At 43.7% G+C, this 19,462-nt stretch overlaps 1 protein-coding gene across 3 annotated transcripts; it reads right to left on the bottom strand.

Moving 5' to 3' along the window:
* Positions 1-1,583: 1,583 nt before the first annotated feature.
* Positions 1,584-17,920, bottom strand: CDC25A (cell division cycle 25A). Of its 3 annotated transcripts, none has more exons than XM_089533862.1 (15): positions 17,710-17,920; positions 15,785-15,867; positions 14,343-14,397; positions 12,046-12,082; positions 11,131-11,232; positions 10,129-10,248; positions 8,927-9,070; positions 8,011-8,088; positions 7,334-7,486; positions 6,984-7,088; positions 6,226-6,288; positions 5,898-5,996; positions 5,020-5,150; positions 4,720-4,831; positions 1,584-4,221 (listed from the first exon to the last, which is right to left on the bottom strand). In XM_089533862.1, exons 1-15 carry the CDS (start codon positions 17,826-17,828, stop codon positions 4,081-4,083), a joined length of 1,542 nt encoding a protein of 513 aa, XP_089389988.1. In that variant the 5' UTR covers positions 17,829-17,920; the 3' UTR covers positions 1,584-4,080. The 3 variants fall into 3 exon arrangements, with proteins under 3 accessions (XP_089389988.1, XP_089389989.1, XP_089389991.1); XM_089533863.1 differs by having other exon boundaries at positions 10,129-10,230; XM_089533865.1 differs by lacking the exon at positions 6,226-6,288.
* Positions 17,921-19,462: the final 1,542 nt, after the last annotated feature.

Genomic DNA, 19,462 nt, shown 5'->3' with positions numbered 1-19,462 from the left:
CATGGTCGCCTTAGTCGATGATCTCCGTCTGGGCATCGACAGGGGAAGTGTGACCCTGTTGGTGCTTTTGGACATCTCAGCGGCTTTCGATACCATTGACCATGGTATCCTTCTGGAACGCCTGAGAGAGCTGGGCATCGGGGGCACTGCGCTCCAGTGATTCTGTTCCTACCTCTTGGGAAGATTCCAGATGGTGCAGTTGGGGGACACTTGCTCCTCTAAGAGGGAACTGACATCTGGTGTCCCTCAGGGAGCTATTTTGTCCCCCACTTTGTTTAACATTTACATGAAACCGCTGGGAGAGATCATCCGGAGACACGGGGCACGGTGTTATCAGTATGCTGATGACACCCAAATATGCTTCTCTGTGTCCCCGACTGATGCAGTGACTAAGGATGGCGTCTCTCCTCTGAATGCATCAAGATCAGCCCTTATCCGAGAGATTTTATCTGCAAAGAAGTTGTTAAAATCGTCACAGCTGGCCTTAGTTGGTTCTAAAATAGGGTTCAGAGTGGGAGGAAGCTGGGTCAGCTCCCTAACCATCCTGAACAACTCTGCTGGACGTGACTCTGCAGACGCAATACGCGCAGCATAGAAGGAGTTCTTTGCTGCACTTATTGCCACTCCATAAGACTTCAAAAGAGCCTCATGGAGTATATATATATATATATATATATATATATATATATATAATGAATGTTACGTTTAGACTAGGGTCCCATCTCCAAGGTATCTTTGCATTACATCTATGCAAATATTCCAACCCCCCCCCCCCCCCCAAAATCAGAGACACTTTGGGTCTCAGCCATTTTGGACAAGGGATACTTAGTCTTTACTTGGCAGATAAATCTCTTTTTAGAGAATAACTAAAGCATACCACTGATTTAAAATGTGGTCTACAAACCCTCCTGAATGCATGTGAAGATTATTCTATGGGAGATTTTGAAACATGGCCACAGCTGGCCAGTGTCTGTGTGCATGTACAAAAATGTTTTATCGGGTCTGACTAAATAATTCAGATTTTACGCAAACAGAACAATGGCTTGGTATTCTCCACCATGTGCTTTCATGTAGCCACTCTGAACCCCAGTGGACTGGTATTGATCCATTACCCTTCACTGCAGAAACCAGAGGGCTCCTTTTACTTGATATCACTTCCCTTCCTGAAGCCAACTCTGCGCTAACTCTTGTGGGGCAATGAGACAGACAAGGGCTACCATCGAGACATTTTGTCATGAGTCTGACCCTGTTGTCTATGTCACACTCCTTGACATAGAAGCAGAGATACCTTTTCACAGTTACCACGTTACTTCCACCAACCTTTGTGTATTCCTGCATGACAGAATGGGGTTGACTGGATAGCTCTGGTGGTCTCTTCCAACCCTGTGATTCTAAATACACTGGGGATTAAAAATTAATGGCACACTTTAATGTGGTGTATATTCTGCCTAGGCACAACGTGCAAGGTTTTCAAGATATATGGTTTCCTTACCTGAGGGTCTTCATTTTGCTAGAACCAGCCTAGAAGCCACTGCTCAAATGTAAAAGAAAAAAATGACAGGGAGATTGGGAATGAGGCTATTTATTCCCCCAAGACAACAAGATGGTGTCAGAGGCCCCTTTGTCTTAATCTCAATTCAAACAATGCCTTCCCTCACCCTGAAAATATTTACCATATACTAAAAGCACATCCCCCCCCCCCCCCCGGTCTCAAATGAAATGGACATTTGCACAAATTAAAAGGACAAACAGCAACTTGAATGAACAATGCATATTTCATAATACCAAGAAATGCATGGAAGGGAGATGGTATTATAAGGATTCCAAAGATCCCTCCCTTTGAGATCTTCTCAGGAAGAAGCCTGCCCTTGAGTCACCAAGTCATCTAGTGCTCTGCTGAATCCTGTAAGAGTGAAAGCCAGGACCCTCCCAATGGGGATTTACTGCGGAATCATCTTCTGCGGATGGCACACCTTCCTCAGACTGCATGAGGAGGGACTGTTTGCAAGTAAATACTGATCACTGGCACAAAAGGCTATAATAAATAACAAGGGTGACACTTCCTATCTGGTACAGACACTTGATGCAGATGTCAAAAACAGATGGAACATTTAGTCCAAGATACAAACATTTGTGCAAATATCCAATCCACCTCATTAAGAGGCAGCTGCTGATTCCCTATTATGGTATTTTGTGGGGGACTCAGCTGTGTTACTGACACACAAATCTTAAGGATGATTAAAACTTACAAGGCTACGGAGCTAAAAACTTTCCCTCTCTGCATCAGCAAATGCTTACATGTAAACCACTTTTAATACTGACACACACACAAACACTAAACCATGGTTTATCACTGGGTTCATTGTCCCCCCCCCACATTGTTTCCTATGGGCCTGGAGAACAAAAGTTTGTGGGCATTTAGTTTCACTTTCCCCCAATCTCAGCTTGTTACTGTGTACAAACCAAGGATCCCAGTTTCTTAAATGTGTTGGCCAGCTTTGGAAAAAGCCAAGTTCAGTCCAAGGATGACACAGCTTAATTTATGGGTCTGTGATCAACCACACACAAGAAGCCTAGTTTAGGTGAAAGTGAAACTAAACATTACCAAAGAGGCCAAGGGTAGAGAGACGGTCTGACCCCAGGTATTTCTACAGACGTATCCCAGCTTGCACAACTTCGTGCTCAATTAGGGCTGAGAAACCATACCACTCTTCTGATGTAGAACTATACCTCCCAGCAGCCCTAGTCAATGCAGCCAAAGTGAACAACACTGGAAGTTATAGTCCCATAACTCCGGAGGGTCACACTATTCCCACCACTGTGTTACCCTATGCCTGTGTTTCACACAAGAAAACAGCCACATGCTTAAGAGCTGCAGCTTCTATAGCAAAGTCCCTGGCTGGGTTCTGAACTACTGCAGCCATTATGAGGCAAAATAGACTGATACCAAATAGCTGTTCTAAGTAACTAACATTAGCCCTACATTTTAATTCCTCCTCCTAAATGTCCTTGGCATCTACAGCTCAAGTGGAAACAAAGGCAGTGTAATGAGCCCCGCCAAGAGGAACCATCTTCTTCACATCCTTCATCTACAACAGTTCAAAATTGAGGTCTCTCTTTAAATATGTTAGTAAACCTAAGACTGTGAGTGATGGGGGCAGGTGTGATGGGGGGGGGGAGGCAAGCCATGATTGTGCCAAGTCTGGTTTAACTTCTCAGGCATGCTGCAATCTTACTTTCCAAATGGACACACAGGGGCTGTGTGCACACATCTGTGTGATTTTCATCAGAATGCCTGCAAGCTACTCTTGGCACTAGGTTGCTCCACGCAGGACCAGCCATGCGGCTTCATCTGAAGAAAACTACTCCTACCTATTGAGGAACCCCCACGTTCCTCTTTTACAAACCAAATCAGGTGAATATGTCACCAAGATTAGATTCAATACTGCAAACCCAAAGACTTAAGTTACAGAACATGATGACACAGCTTCCTGTTTGATAGCTGATAACAAGCTTTTTGTGACCAAGCATTTAAGCTGAGAGAAAAACTTCTTTCACCCCCCCCCCCACACACACACACACTTACTCAGCTGTGAATTTCTCACTCATAAAATCAAGGGGAGAAGGGGAGCAGCTCAGAGGACAGGCTCCAAAGGCCCACATCCTGACTCACTCGTTGCCCTTCAAACTGAACTGGACCATGACACCAGCCAGGTAATTCAGCCATAGATAACAGCTTCACTTGACTTCACTGTACTAACATTTCTTTAAAAAGGCATCATTTAAAAATCCACAATAAAATCTAACTAATGCTCCATTCTCCTGTTCACATATAGATCTCATTCACACAGATTGTCTTAAGAGGCACAAGGTAAGATCCCGGATTCACAACAGCAGGCAGATTCTTAGGGTCCAAGACTGCAATGAGGCCATACAAGTGTCCCACTTTGTCTTTTGGGATGTGATTCGGCCAACAGTTATTTAGTCCTGCGAGAAAAGCAGCTAAAGGAATGGAGCAGCTCTGACATCCCACCAGGCAGGCAAGTAAGTGGAATCTGGCTGCCCTGGTTGGTGGAGCTTTCATAGCTTCTTCAGGCGACTGTAGTGTTCCCTTTTGCTCTTCTCACCTGCCCAGGTTCTGCTCTTGATGCGGAATTTGCGCAAGTCTTCCTTGAAGTCTTCATGGTGCATGGGCCGGTAGCCCTGAGGCTCACAGTAGCTCTGTAACAGAAGATTGTTTTTGTAATTGACGATATCCACAAAAACTCATGAACCCCTGGTGATACACTGACTGCCTTTATGCAAACAAACTTCCCACAAATCAGAGCTGCTATCTACGTTAGCCTCCGTTTCTGTAAAACTTACACTTTCGATATAGATTTGGCACCTCTTCTAGGAAATGAGACCTTTAATGCACATGTGCATCTCTGTTTCAAACTTGTGAGCCACCTTGAACTAGAGTTTTGTGAGAGCTGGGACAGTTCCTGGTTCCCTGACCAAGTATAGAGATTGTGGATTAAGCATTCAGTTATCAAACTCTCACTGAACATGGTGGCTTTGGACCAGTTACTCTCCTCCCATCACAGCCTGTTCTGAGGATAGAATTAGGAGTCAGAAAGCCCCCAGGTGATACTTTGAGCTCTAAAGGGAAGGCAGAACATGTAGGCAAGAAAGCGGCATAAACAGCAGGAATGCAAAATCAATAGATGTGACAATTACCTTGCATTTTAGAAAGAAGTCCTTATAGCCCCCTTTCAGAACATAGAGTTCAGGGTAGTGCAAACTAGGGTACTCATTACCCAGTCGGTCCCTCTCCCTAACAAACCGACACCTGCAGTGAAAGAGGAGAGAGTTAAAAATGTAACTCTCAGCAAGTTATCGGTAGACGGATTTATTATTATTACTTCTAACAGGAAAAGAAGCACACACTGTATCACACTGCCCAGAATATCTACACATGCAGAAAATGCAGTTTCCTGATCTATGAAAAAGTGTGAAGTGAACCATAGAAGAACTCACATGCGAGGGGCCCGCTCTGATGAGAACTCGCAGTGGAAAACTATGATAATTCGCTTGTTGCCTGAGGACACCATGGGCTTCTTCAACAGAAAGTTCTCCACATCTTCTTCCATGTGAAGGTTTACAGCACCCTGGGAAGGAAGATTCAGCAGCAGAGGGGTCGATCATAGGATTACAGAATTGGGAGGGGCCACAAGGGCCATCTGGTCAGGGGTTCCAGTACTTGCAAGGACAAACTCATAAGGTGGTGCTGGGGGACTCCTGTTCAACAGCTTGGCCTCTGGACTGTTTTCTTCCCCATGAGGCTCAACATAAACTCAAAACTGCTAGGAGAGGCTAGCCTGAGTGGCAGAATTCAATGCCATTAATATGCTGATGACACCCAACTACATCTCACTTCCATCTAGGTCCAATGAAACTGTTTCAAAACAAAACCAGTCTTTTGACAGTAATGCAATAGATGCCAATAACAGATAAACTTAATCCAGGCAAGGCAGAGGTGCTTCTGGTCAGTCAAAGGGCAGATCAGAGAACAAGGATTCAACCTGTGCTTGATGGGCCTACATTCTCTCTGAAATCTCAGACTCATAGCTTGGGTGTAGTCCTGAGCCTGGCTGCTCATTTTGATGGTGGGTGTTAGTGCACTTGCACAGTTAAAACTAGCAGCCAACTTAGGTGACCTTTCTTTGATAAAACTTCAAAAAATCCTAACTTCACAGTAGTGCTAAAGGACAAAAGCAACATGAATTGCAAGCAACACCTCCAAGCATTAAGCCAAATGCCTTGCTTTTAGATTCACCCTTGCAATTGAGAAATCATTTCTGGTACTTCCCAATTTATCTAGGATGCGAAGAACTAGTGCTGGCCCTTTGGCTTACCTTAATATGACCTCCTTCATACTCATAGGGATATCTGCAGTCAATGATCACACATTCCTTGATGACCCCTGAAAACTTTCCATTCAGCACTGCCACAATCTGGAGAGAAGAAGTCAAACATTACACCTTACGCACACACTGCCCAGTTACACAAACTTCTTTTGTTTCAATGGGAAAACAAGCTGAGCAGCTAGTGAGGATGGGCTGATAAATCCTCATCAGACCATAAGTGATCTTTTCCTACCCAAAAAACCATGAGCCCAGGGGAGAGAAAACCATTTTGCCATCCATGTGACGCCAATGAATACTGGAACATACAATTGCTTACCATTTCTGGGTCAATGTACTTCAGGTCTTGATGTTTCCCACTGACCGTGTGGAAAAGATAACCCTAAACAGTGGAAAGAGACCCCTTGTTCAAAGTGAGGGAAACTGAAGCATCACAGAATGCAGAAGAGGGCAGGGTAGGAGTCCTTCACCAAGATCCTCTATGACCACTGGCAGAGTGTGAATCTCCGCCAGCAATCGAAATGGGAAGACTATGGACAATATCCAGCCGCAATTTTGTGGTTGAGGGTGGAAGAGCCACTGTCCTCCTGGAACTCAAGAGGGCATCACCTCTTCCTGGTTGCAGAAGAGTAGCCATCCCATCCTGCCAGCCTGTCTAGCTATGGGAACGTGCCCAGGAACCATCAAGTAGTGTTGCACAATTACTATACCTTATACCCTCTGCATCAGCCTAAAAACTACATATGCTGGCTGGCATTATGGGAAGGTACACCAGAGTTTGTCGCAATATGGTTACAGTTCTTGTCCCCATTGAAATGTACAGTTGGCCCTCGCTTTACGCGGGGGATCCGTTCCAGACCCCCCCGTAAAGCAAAAAGCGCATAGGCTCAAGCCCCATTGGATAAAATGGGGTTTGGGCTCACTGGGCAGCTGTGTGTGTGCGCTGCCACCACACCATTATTTCTATTGCCAGGCAGCTTCAGCATAAGGTGAAAGCCACCTATAATGAGCCTGTGTATGGCGTGGGCTCACGGTATAATCCAACAGAAAGGTAAGAGGGAATAAAATCAATATTACCTTGGAAAAGTCTCCAATTAGATCCCTTGGGTCACTATCCAAAAGACTCTCTATCTCTCCTGAAGATGACGATGATGACAACTGTGTTCCACCCAGGACCAGACTCTGTACAAAGTGGAAAATAGAGGTGAGAGGTTAAAATTCATTTCATGATGTATTAACACGTGCACACAAGCATTTACTGCAAGTTCCAATCTGCAAGGGTGATGCTGACCACCCAGAAGGACTGAGAGGTCTTCAAATATTAAGGGGAACCAGAAATCAACACAGAGCATTCCTCTAAAGCTAGCTGCTTTAAAAGGAAAGGAACTGTGAAGCTCTCAGATTGCATTTGGTCCTTAGGTACCAACCTTCAGGTCAACAGAAGGTGCGCCGCAGACATTTCTCCTCCTCTTACTGAAACCTGGCGAAGTGTCTTCTTGGGACCTCTCCATCCTTTTCAGGGCCATCTTGGTCATGTTGTATGGTTTACTCTCCATGCCCACCGACCAGCATCGTTTGTTCTGGACAAAAGCCAAAACAGCATTATATTAGAGCCTGGCAGACAAAGGCACCAAACTAAACTCTTGACTTGCAAGCTGTCATTTTTACAGCAAATTTGAAAATATTGCAAGAACAGTCACTGCCACTGTAGGGGAGCAAGAATACTGCATTGAGTCCTTGGGAAAGATCAAGTCCCAAGTTAAAAAAAAAAACAAGGCATGGAGAGAGTTGCACAAATAATTTGGGTTATGAAGTCACACCACAGCAATAGAAAAGTCACTCAACTTGCACCTTGCAAAGACACTCTAGTCAAGAAATCCAGGCTCTTAGGATGCAGGTGAGCAACAGTCAAACAGGCCTCAGCAATTTATGTGTTGCACACCAATTCTCTACACCTGAACAGTCAGGTGAATATGAGCAACAAGCCATTTCTTCTCCTAAATACCACGACAACTGACACTAGAAGTGGACTCTAAACTTCTGGTGAAAGGTTTTGTTTTGAATGTAATCTCCAAGTTCCAGAATATTAAGACTGTCAACTTACATGGGCATCCTCCACATTTTTCATAACTAAAGGGGCTGTCCAAAGGCTTGCCACATCAGAGGTCCTCTCTTCATTGTTCTACAGGAAAGAATTCTCAAGATCAGTTATGGCATAGGAAACCCCCCACTGTCAGCAACTTACATTATTCTGAACTGATTACGCATTTTCTTTAAAAGGCACAGTAACTGACTGAGGTGTGGTAGCCACTCAAGAAGTCTTGGAACCCTGGATTAAGAGTTAGTGCTTAACTCTTGTGCTGCTGACAGACATGAGGAGGAAGTAATGTTTTCATCACTCTCTAGCAGAAGTGGCAAAGTTGCTTCTCTGCCACCATCTCATCTGCGCAGCTGTCTCAAGGAATGAAGAACAACTCTGTATGGGCTCAGGCTGAAACTACATTAAATAATGCCATTCTCAGTAGAGAACACCTTCCAAGACTTGCTGCTGCTGCAGTTTGCACAATTTTTTTTTACAGCCTGACAATCAAGGCAGAGCTCCTGGAAACATGTAGTAGATTACATCTAACTAGATCCAGGTGGTCACAATAGCAACAGCCCCAAGCACCCTGAAAATGGTGCTCAAGATCCCAATGGCTCTCCTGAATACTTGCAGATCTCCCTGATTTTGGCAAAGGAGGTGGTGAAAGACAAGCATCTGGCACTTCACATCAACACTGATTATTTGGTTTTTATTCAAAAGGTGGCTTGAAAAGGGTCAAAGATTTTTTTTTATTTTTCTGTGTGATTTAATCAGCTTATCAATACAAAAAAAAGTGCTTTATGACAATTATTATTTCTAAGGCCACTGGTTAAGGTAATTTGTGCTTTCTGTATGTCTACTTCTGCTGCAAGAAATTAATACAATTACCTTGCTAGAAATATGCTTTCTTCCTTCTTACTTAGTAATGATTACTTACACTGACATCCTGACCATCCATTATCTCTAAGAATCCATCATCATTCTCTTCCTCCTCCGTTTCGGAGATCTTTCGAGAACGCCGTCTGAGAAAAGCTGGGTTGCAGATTCCAACATCATTTCCAGTAGCTTCATCACTAGGAAACTAAAGAAAGGATATTTTAATGGTCACATTCAGCCCACCATTTCCCCCAGCCCCGAACAACTGCTTCACTTCCAACACAAACAATTCTCCTATAATCAGAACGTGATACTTAATAGAACGGGTGATCAAATTACTGCACAATGGATTTTCTATAACTGCCAGATGCTCATTGTTAGCAAACTGGCTGATTAATGAATGAAGATACATTTCTGTCTTTTCTTTTGATTTCTAAGTTTCTAGCACAGTGTTCCTTTGCTGTCTGGAAACAACTCTGAGCACACAAGCAGTGCTAAAAGGAAAATGGACCAATTTGAGTTTTTATCTTTTCAGTTAGTCTCATTAAAAGCAAGGGAGAAAGTAGAGAGGCCTGGCCTGGAAAGACAAAGAGCCCTCCTTCCGACCACCATCTTGAGGGGGAGAGAGGCCTGGCCTGGAAAGACAAAGAGCCCTCCTTCCAACCACCATCTTGAGGGGGAGAGAGGCCTGGCCTGGAAAGACAAAGAGCCCTCCTTCCAACCACCATCTTGAGGGGGAGAGAGGCAGGCCAGCAACAACAGGCCTCGCCTGGAAGACAACATTCTTTTTAAATTAATATCATTTATTTATTTTTAAAATATTTTAATTGTACTTTGTATTTGTCATTGCAATTTTTTACTTGTACACCGCTATGATCAAAGCGGAATAGCGGTCTATAAATAAAACTTCTTCTTCTTCTATATCTTAACTCCTACTGAAACCAATGGAAGCCACTTTGCACAGTCTACCCAGAGCAGAGCCTTGACTCTTCTGGGCACAAAATGTCCTCTCTGCCTTTACCAATGAAGCATTGTTGCTAAACCCACAGTCTGTCACTACTTCAGATCTCTGAGATTTTTACCTACAATTTTTGTAACCAAAGTGACTCTCCTACAAAACATGATGACTACAGGGCCCCCAACTCTGTGCAAAGTGATTAACCCAGAAATCCTCCCTCTGTGTGCAATAGTGCCACAACCAGACCATCACTACAAAGCATTTTGACCTGCTATAACACGGGCCTCTATCCCTTGAATACATACCACAAATGCTGAGTCAGATTTCCGCCTCAGCTCTGAAGCATCTTTTTCATCTTCAATGGAAGAGGCACGCAGACAGCTACGAGAAACGGGTTGTGTTGGCTTCTTGAATTCAAAGGGTTCCTCAAGAAAAAGGAACAAGACAGGCTGTTACTACATTCTTAAGAATCCAAAGGGATGAAGGTGAAAATACTTTTAAGCCAACAATCTTCAGTCTAGAGTGCAAATTCAAAGAAAATCTGTTCCTGACTGGCTCATTTGTTACACTACTCCCTAATCTTCTGTTAAGTTACAACCCTGTTCATCACCAACCTTTCTAATCAAGCTTCCCATAACAAAGCAAGTTCAACCCTGCACAACTACAGCACAAATGTGTTGTAGGGAAGGTGGAGGTAATCGCCACTGACAAGCATCTCCAGTGGAAAATGTAAACAGAGCTTGGGATTTGTATCTGTTAATCAGGAGCACCACCAATTATTTATCCCCCACTTGGACAAACTCCATTAAATTTCAACTCAGAAGCTAAAGAAAGAAGTAGCAAAATGGTTGAGACAGACCAGTGTGATTCAACACTGAAGCTGAAATTACTCCTCTGACACCGAACAACAGTAATTAACTGGAGAACCAATTCCTAATAATGTTTTAGGCATTCAGTTAGTATTGCATGACAGGAGACAGACACTTAGGCTGTGACATACTACTTACAGAAGCCGCTAAAGAATTTTATTACAGTCCTAACTAACCCTATCACACATCAAGAATTCACTTCTCTCTACATATAGTGAGGGTTCTTTTACATTTTAGATTATACAGCTGTTCCTGTGCTTTTCCTTTTCATTGTACTGCATTTTTATTTTTCTAGTTTTTCATAATCTGCCCAGAGAACTATTGTTATTGGGCAGAGTAGAAATAGAAGAAGAATAACGCTATTTCACCAAGCCATGACTAGTACTTAGGGTGTGATCACAGCCACCTCCCTGCTCAGGTATCCAAAAATGAACTCACGTTCTCCTTGTTCTCTTCAGGGCCACATGCCTGGAAGATGTCACAGTTCAGGAAATCTAGGTGGGTCCTCTTCAGAGCAGGGCTACATCCCAGGAGGCTGTGCTGCAAAGTGAGGAAAAGCAAAGCCACAGTCAGGTTTCTGTTTCTTTGTTTTCTCTCAATGAGACACTGGAAACAGCATAAAAATTATAGCTACTAGTTACACAAATATTCATAAATCAGCCTTGTGAACTGCAAACTGAACTGATATTCAAAACAAAGTAGAAGACAGTAGCGTCCGACACATTCCAACACATTAAAAGGAAAAACAACATTTCTCACTACATTTCACTCCTCCTAATAGCAAACCAAGGAGATGACTTTTTAAAGAAAGTGAACCCCACAGTATTTAGGTTGATAAGAACTGAATACATACAGCAGCCAGTGCATAAAGTGGCTGTGGGACCTGAGCAGCCATCCAGATATTACTGGACTTCAGCTCCTAGCATTTCTCATCGCTGGCTGTGCTCACTAGAATTGCATGGCACTATAGTGCAGCAATACTGGGAAGGCCACACCATTTCTACCGCAATGTAAAATGTCAGCTGGAAAATGTCACGGAAAAGAGATGGGAAGTGAGTAGTCTGGAGGAGGCATGACTTGCTGGAGCAGGGATACACTGCAATATTTTGCTGCAGGCCCAAATATTTGTCCACCCTAGTTAGTCACACATTTAATGTCCTATGGCCGTGGTTTACATTCCTGCAGAGGGCTCTGTAAAACGTTCAGATCCATTGGTGCCAATATCAACAATTTCCAGTGCCTAAGCTGTAATATACAAACTTTTTGAAGACTTATACATTACTGTGTAACAGAAACCCAGAAAGAATCATTTAGCATTGTGAACAAAGGGTCTCTTTCCCAAGGTTTACTTACCGGGAGAGAATGCATTCTTCGCATGGGCATCCGAAAACTAGGAGAACACAGGTACGCATTAAACTAAATTCAGACTGAATTTCAATATTCAAAATAAAATTATATTGACAGGCAACACAAAGCAAACTCAGGGCAGTGATGTCTGTTGATGGAGTCAACTTCACCCAATGCCCCTCCCCTCATTAAAAAAATTAGCACATGAAAATCACAGGATAGATCACAAAATGTGCAACAACACCCCCAGCTTCAAAACATGAGTTTCCAAGCACACCAATTACTATTTTCATTGAAACGCTTCTTCAAATAGCAACAGGAAGCGATGTGACATCATTTCTCACCACCATTTTTGGAAGCATTCAGATGAAGGTAGAGCAGCTTGTCGTTCCTGTTAGGGGCAGGGAAACTGAGCCCTGTGCAGTTGCCCACCCCAGACTAGATAATACCTGGGACCCTTCAGATTGTACAGCTGTATGATTTTATGAATATTGATATCAGGCACAACTTGGAGGAGTACATGTGTCCTTCTGCCAGATAGCTTGGTATGTACTCCCAGAACTGGTTCTGGAAGTCTGGTAGTGGGGAGGACTGTGGGAGAAAAGGGGAGCCATGCAGTTCTGGAAGGTCCAATAGCATAGTCTTGGGTTTGGCTCTCAGGCTTTTCACAAAATCTCAGATTGCCCAGATGGTTAAGATCGAAATCAGCTCCAATATCCATCCAGTTAAGTTGAGATAAAGTTAATTCATATGTAGAGCCAGCCAGGTTACACAGCATGTCTTTGAATGTTGACTTCTAGGCATCAGCTGCCTGCACCACAGAGCTACTGTATTACAGTCTTTTATAATCGACGCTTTCTCTCCCAAGGAGACACACAGAAGAATGATAGCAAAATTATTCTACCAAACAGGAACATTTCCAAAGCCCATCTAAAGGTTGAGAGAGGGGGCAGGACGTTACCTAGCAGTGGGCAAAGTGTAGCATTTGGGCCCCAAGTGTGGCCCCCAAACCTCCTCCCAAAGCTTTCAGGCCCCCTAAAAATAAAACTGTGTATTTTTAAGGGTGATTTTTAACTTGAAACTCTACTCCCCAAAGACTCAAAATCACTGAAAACACCAGAGTTTTGTTCCCCAATGTAACATAAAAACCTGTCAAAACTGGAAAAAAACAAAACCAAAAGTGACATGACTCACTTCTTGTTTCAATTTTGGCTGTTTTTAATCCAGTTTTGAAGGGTGCTTAAAGGTATTTAAGATACACGAGGGGTTTGAAGGAACAAAATTGCTAAAGCTTGACAAAGGCCCCATACAGACTGTCAAAATAAAGCTGCTTCGGGACACTTTGGAGGTATGCTCTTTAAATGTTGCATGTGTCCGAAGAGTCTGGAAGCTGCACCAAAGCTGTGCTCCAGTCCTTAGGACTAGATCGTGGTTTTGGTGTGACTTCTGGATTCTTAGGACGCATGCAACATTCAAACAGCATACCTCCAAAGTGTCCCGAAGCAGCTTTATTTTAGCCTGTCTGTATGGGGCCAAGGAATCACCTGGAAGTGCTGAGATTTTAGAGCAGTGATTCAGCCCACTGAAAGCTTTTAACCGAGCCATTCAATTAGCTAGAAGTGTCCAGAGTGCAAGTATCCACTGGTCAACAAATACAAACACTCAAGGTTTCATAAGCATGAGTCTTTCATTTCTTCAAAGACAAAAGTTTCAGCACATAAGAAGGTAATCTTCTTACCCCACTATAGAGTTGATGCCAAAACCATTCTTCCCATTTTTAAAGTTAGCATCCTATGTTAGCAAATATCGTTTGATTTTACTAGTGTATGCACACTATCATCAGTATATCACATTCCTACAACAATGGACAAAAGTTGATTTCAAGAACTCATTATCTAGGCCTAAAAAGGGAAGGCAACAGCCTGGCAATGGTATGAGAGAGCTCTTAAAATTGCCTTTGCAATTGTTCTTGCTCTTGAAGCCCAGAATGGTAGATGATAACTGATTATAACCTTCCAAAAAGGATGCATCCGCATAATCCTGATGTCAGGGAAGCACAGGCTATTGCGTGACTGTAAGCACCTCCTAGAGGAACCTGCAGCCTCCACAAACAAGTCACAAGAGTACCTTTAGGAATACTTTCATGAATTCAATGTACTGTGACCCTGAAATACACTGATAGCATGAACAGTCTCACCACCAGACCTCCCAAAGTCATTTTTGGTCTGATGTGAAATGAGCTTCTCAACCTGGTCCCACTAGGACACCTCATACAACACAAAGGTAGCTCATGTTCTACCTACGTTTCATCTTCAAGGTCTTTCATGCCAAGCAGGATGGGAGAATCCATACAGCATCCTGCAAATGAGAAACTATATTACAGATACAGCAGGTGACAAATTAACAGCACGCAAGCATATTAGTTCACAACTATCTCCATAAGGTAGCTGAGGAACTAAGTTGGCCCATGAAAACACAATGACTATTCCTATTAACAGCCAACCTATGAACAGCCAGGTTGGTCACCGGATCCTCGCGATTTGACCACATCACACCTATTCTGAAAGCTCTACACTGGCTTCCAATTAGCTTCTGGGCGCAATACAAGGTGTTGGTTATTACCTTTAAAGCCCTACATGGCTTGGACCTGAGTTACTTACGGGAACGCATCTCCCTATACAATCCACGCCACTCTCTTAGAACAAATGGGAAGAAATTGTTAGAGGTACCAGCATCTAAATATGTTTCTACTTCCCCAAAAGCATTTAGTATAGCTGCCCCCAGACTATGGAACGGACTCCCAAAGGAGATCCGCCTTGCTAGATCCCTGGAAACCTTCAGGAAGGCGGTTAAGAGAGAGGTTTTTTGACCTGCATACCCACCTGACCTGCTATGAATTACAGACTGTTCTGTATGGAACGAGAGCATCTGACCCCATGATTGTTGATTTTATGTTTTTAACTGTGGTTTTAACTTGTGTGGTAATAATATTGTAATGTTTTAATTGTATTTTTTAAACTCTGTTGTGATTCCACCTCGATCCTATTGGGAGAGGCGGGAAGATATAAATAAACTCTATTGTTGTTGTTGTTGTTATTTAATTGCAGCTAATGTATAGTTTGACAGGTTTCTGTGCTCTGCCCCAATTTAATCAATCCATACTTTGCCTCAACTGGACAAACCTTGAAGCTGGCTTTCCAACCATAGTTTAAAAAATTACACTTTGATCAAACTAGAAGGTATTGAAGTGCAAGTTTACACTCCTCCATACTTTGTATGTTACACTGAAGCAATCCATTGAGCCCCTGACTAAGTTGACATTTGGACTAAGGAGTTTTCAGTTTAAATCTACAGTGTACTCATGATTAACATAGGTCCAAAACACACTGCAGAAATAACCCAGTTTGAAACCGTTTCGACTGCTCTGGCTCAATGCTAGGGAAACTGTAGCTCTGTGAGACATTGAGCCTTCTCTGCCTGAGAGCTTTGGTGCCATAATAAACTACAACTCCCAGAATTCCCTAGCACTGAACCTGAGCAGTTAAAGCAGTCTCAAACTGGATTATTTCTGCAGTGTGTTTTGGACTAGAGACAAAAAGCAAAAACAAATCCCTTTACATAGAATCATAGACTTGGAAGAGATCCCAAGGGCCATCTAGCCCAACCCCAATCTGCCATGCAGGAACTCTCAATCAAAGCATCCCCCGACAGACCTGTAACCCAAAATTTGTGTAAGGATACAAACCTGAATCTGTAGACTCAGAAGAGGAGGTCCTTTGAAGGTTGACATTCTTTGCTTCCGACATTTGCATGCAATTTTCGGTTGAGCTGTAAAGATTCAGGACCGTTACTGTCATTTCACAGAGAACAGCAAAGGGTTTCTGTTGCAGCCAAATCCAGCATGGCACAGGTTAAATGATCTGGACACGCAGTTACATGACCACCAACCCTTTACCTGCCCCCAGTCCTTACCTGGCAGCTGGAGCATTTTGGGAGAGGAGACACACACACAAACACACCCCTGTAATAACTTCTGAACTTTGGAGAAGGAAGAGGTGAGGAAAGTGAAGGAGTCAGGAGTGACAGAATCACAAAGGTTGCCTTTAAGGGTTTAAAGCAGAGGGAGCTTTGTATGTTTACATGAATGGTCATAGAAATGGGGAAGAAGAGGGGAAACACAGAGTGAACAGAAAATCTATAAAGAAGACAAGATAAGCATAGTCTCTTGGCCATGAGGAAATAGAAACGGAACTAGAATGAATGAAGTACAGTTAGAAAACGACAACGATACGAAACAAGATGGAGCGGTTTGAGTGTGAACTTGGCATTAGGATTTAAGCCTAAGAGTAACAAAATGGATCTCAATATTACAAAGAATTTGGGGTTATGGATAGTCTAGATTTAAAGAATATGGAAGAACTGAAAAGATTCAAAATAAAGGGGAAGAAGTGGTTTTAGGTTTAATGTTTTAATGTCATCGTATGTATTGTGTTTGTTTATGAATGAGTGAATGTTCATTTATGTTTGTTTTAATGATAAACATTTCTTAATTAAAAAAAGCCGAGGGAGATTTTCGGATGAGAAACGGAGCGAGAAGCTCCCAGAGAAAACCCCTCTCCAGCCGTCTGTGGGTCCTCCAGCGTGGCTTGACCTATGGCCAGCGTCTGGGGATGTTGGCCATAGAGTTGCGCCGGAGGACTCACAGATGCCTAGAGAGGAGGCTCCTGGAGAGGCTCTCCTTCCGGTAGAAGAACACTCTCTTTGTATTTGTGGCTTTTCCACATTCGCAGGGGCCCTTCTTCGCCCCTAAACCCAGCGAATGGGGAGGGGACACGAGACAGAAAAAGTGCAGTTCTCTATACAGTTATATGTCTGTGTGTGTGGATCTCAGCTTCGTTTCTATACCGCTCCATACTGCCCACACAGTCCCTGTGAGCTAATTGCATATTAGAGACAGATCATCATTTTACATGCATTGCTTCCATGTCCCTTCAAAATCCTCTATCTAGCATACATTCAATATATCATGATTATGTACAAAATGTATGCATAAAACCAATATGTACAAAAATGTAATATGAAACTGTGTGTGTATCTATCTGTCTATCTGTGTACACACCAACAACACACACACACTCTCACACACACAACTGTTTTATGTATCGCTTTAGTGCACCTTCAAGCCATTCCTCATATAGGCCTGTTACAGACTGCCAAAATAAAGCTGCTTCGGGTCTCTTTGGAGGTATGCTGTTTAAATGATGCATGCATCCGAAGAATCCGGAAGCTGCACCAAAGCTGCACTCCGGTGCTTAGGAATGGAGTGTGGCTTTGGCGCGACCTCCGGACTCTTAGGACTCATGCATCATTTAAATAGCATACTTCCAAAGAGACCCGAAGCAGCTTTATTTTGGCAGAATGTAACAGGCCATAGACAGATAGACAGACAGCGATGTACTCATTCTCTAGAAGCGTCTCCGTGAAGCCCATACATCTACAGCAACGCAGCCTACAACTGTGTGTCTCTCCATATCTCTCTGCACACTCGCCACACACACGGATATGACGCATGGAGTTGTTTCGTTGCGCACTGCAGCCATTCTGAGGCCGAGAGACTGTGACTTCCCAGAATTCCAGAGCCGCGGGGACAGCCCTTCTTTGGCGCCTCACCGGAGTCCGCGTGCCTCGGGGCTCCTCCTCCGGGGAGGCGGCTGTTCGCTGAGGAGAAGGAGGCGCCGCCGGTGGGGCTGAGAGGAGGCCCGCCGAGGCTGGGGCCCGGCCGGATCCATCGCTCCCCTCAGAGGAGGAAGAAGAAGAAGAAGAAGAAGGGCCCTCCTCGGCCGCCGTCGTCGCCCCACAAACAGCCAGCTCTCCCTTCGGAGGCAAACGGAACAAGGAACCGCGCGCGCGCGCGCAGACGGACACACGCGGCGGCCACCAATCAGCGCCCTTTTCTGCCCCCGAGACCCGCCCCCTCGCGGGAGAGGCCCTCGTCCTCCCGCCAAAAGCGGCGCCCGCCAATAGGAGGAAGCCATCCCAACCCGGTCCCGCCTCATCCTCTCAGACATTATAGGCGTCCAGCTTAACCAATGGGGAATAAGGGATTTTTCCAAGCGACCAATCAAACGCCCGCAGTCGTCATTTTTCCCGCCCCGTTCTGTGAGGAACGCCTAAACTTCAAGCGCAGCACTTGCTGGAGGAGGAGGAGGAGGAGGAGAAAGGGAGGGCGAATCAGAACGCGGCTTGTGAGGCTTTAGGGCGGGTTTAGAATGGAGCAGAGGAAGATAGAGTTAAGAAAGAGTAGAGTGGGTGGGTTCTCACCCGCTTGCGAATCGCGGGTTCGCTTTCGGGCTCAATAATAATAATAATAATAATAATAATAATAATAATAAATTTAGATTAATTAATTAATTAATTAAATGAATTACCTGCCTTGAATCCTTCTGTGGGATATAAATCCTCGTTTTAAATATATAAATACATAAATATATACATTTATTTAAATAAATACATAGACATCTAAATCTACAGCGCTATATCAATAACAACAATAACAATGTATACACATAAATAAATACGTATTAATAAGTTAAGTCATGAATAATTGTTGCTGATTTGCTTACTGAGTTACTTCTGTCATTTACTAACATTCGTCAAGGCTTCTCCTGGTTTGTGATTTGTCCGTATCAATAAAGGCTAATATTGCATTAACATGGAGAGAGCGAGAGCCAGGGTTCCTGGAGCCAAGCTCCAGCAGAGACCCATGATAATAATAATCTCCCATTGTATGTATTTAATGGGACCTGAGCATCCATGGGCTTGGTATCAACCAGGGCCCTGGAGCTATTCCCATTTGGGGAACCAATGGCGACTCCTGACGAACGAACGGCTTCCAAAACAGACACAGCAAAGCGGATTTCTTCTGCAAAGCGCCAGAAACATCCATTAAGGTCTGGCTTATTATTGCATTATAAGAAAGCTGTGAAGGGAGCCTAAGACCTTTCGGAGACGGTTTGCGTTTTCTGCCTTCATGGCCAAGAACGCAGCTGAATCTGTGCTCTCTTTCTCCTTTTGTCCTTGTAAATTGATGCCTGTCTTAACCTAAGGCCTTCCCTCAATAGCGAAACCCTGTTCAGAAACAGGATTTAATCTAGATTTAAAACCCCACAAATACAGGAAGTTTCTCACACGACGTTAATGGCAAAAATGAAGGTAAAATGGAGAGAAAGGGAAGTTCCAAAAGTAAAACGCTGCCGTTTGCGTCCCTTTTGCCTTCGGTTTATTTTGGCGTTATTTCACGTCGTGTGGAAACACCCCGCATTTGCCTGGTTTTTCTAATTTCTAATTTAAATCCCTCTAGCCTGAGAAGGTCCCTAATGTCTTTTAACTGATGATGTTGTTAATTGTTGTCCCCCCCAAATCC

The sequence above is a fragment of the Sceloporus occidentalis genome, unplaced genomic scaffold, assembly GCF_023333645.1.
Source record: "Sceloporus occidentalis isolate IW3139 unplaced genomic scaffold, rSceOcc1.0.p SCAF_7, whole genome shotgun sequence".
In the NCBI taxonomy this organism is placed as follows: Eukaryota; Metazoa; Chordata; class Lepidosauria; order Squamata; family Phrynosomatidae; genus Sceloporus; species Sceloporus occidentalis.
The sequence above is the reverse complement of the archived record's forward strand: the minus strand, read 5'-3'. Positions and strand labels throughout refer to the sequence as shown.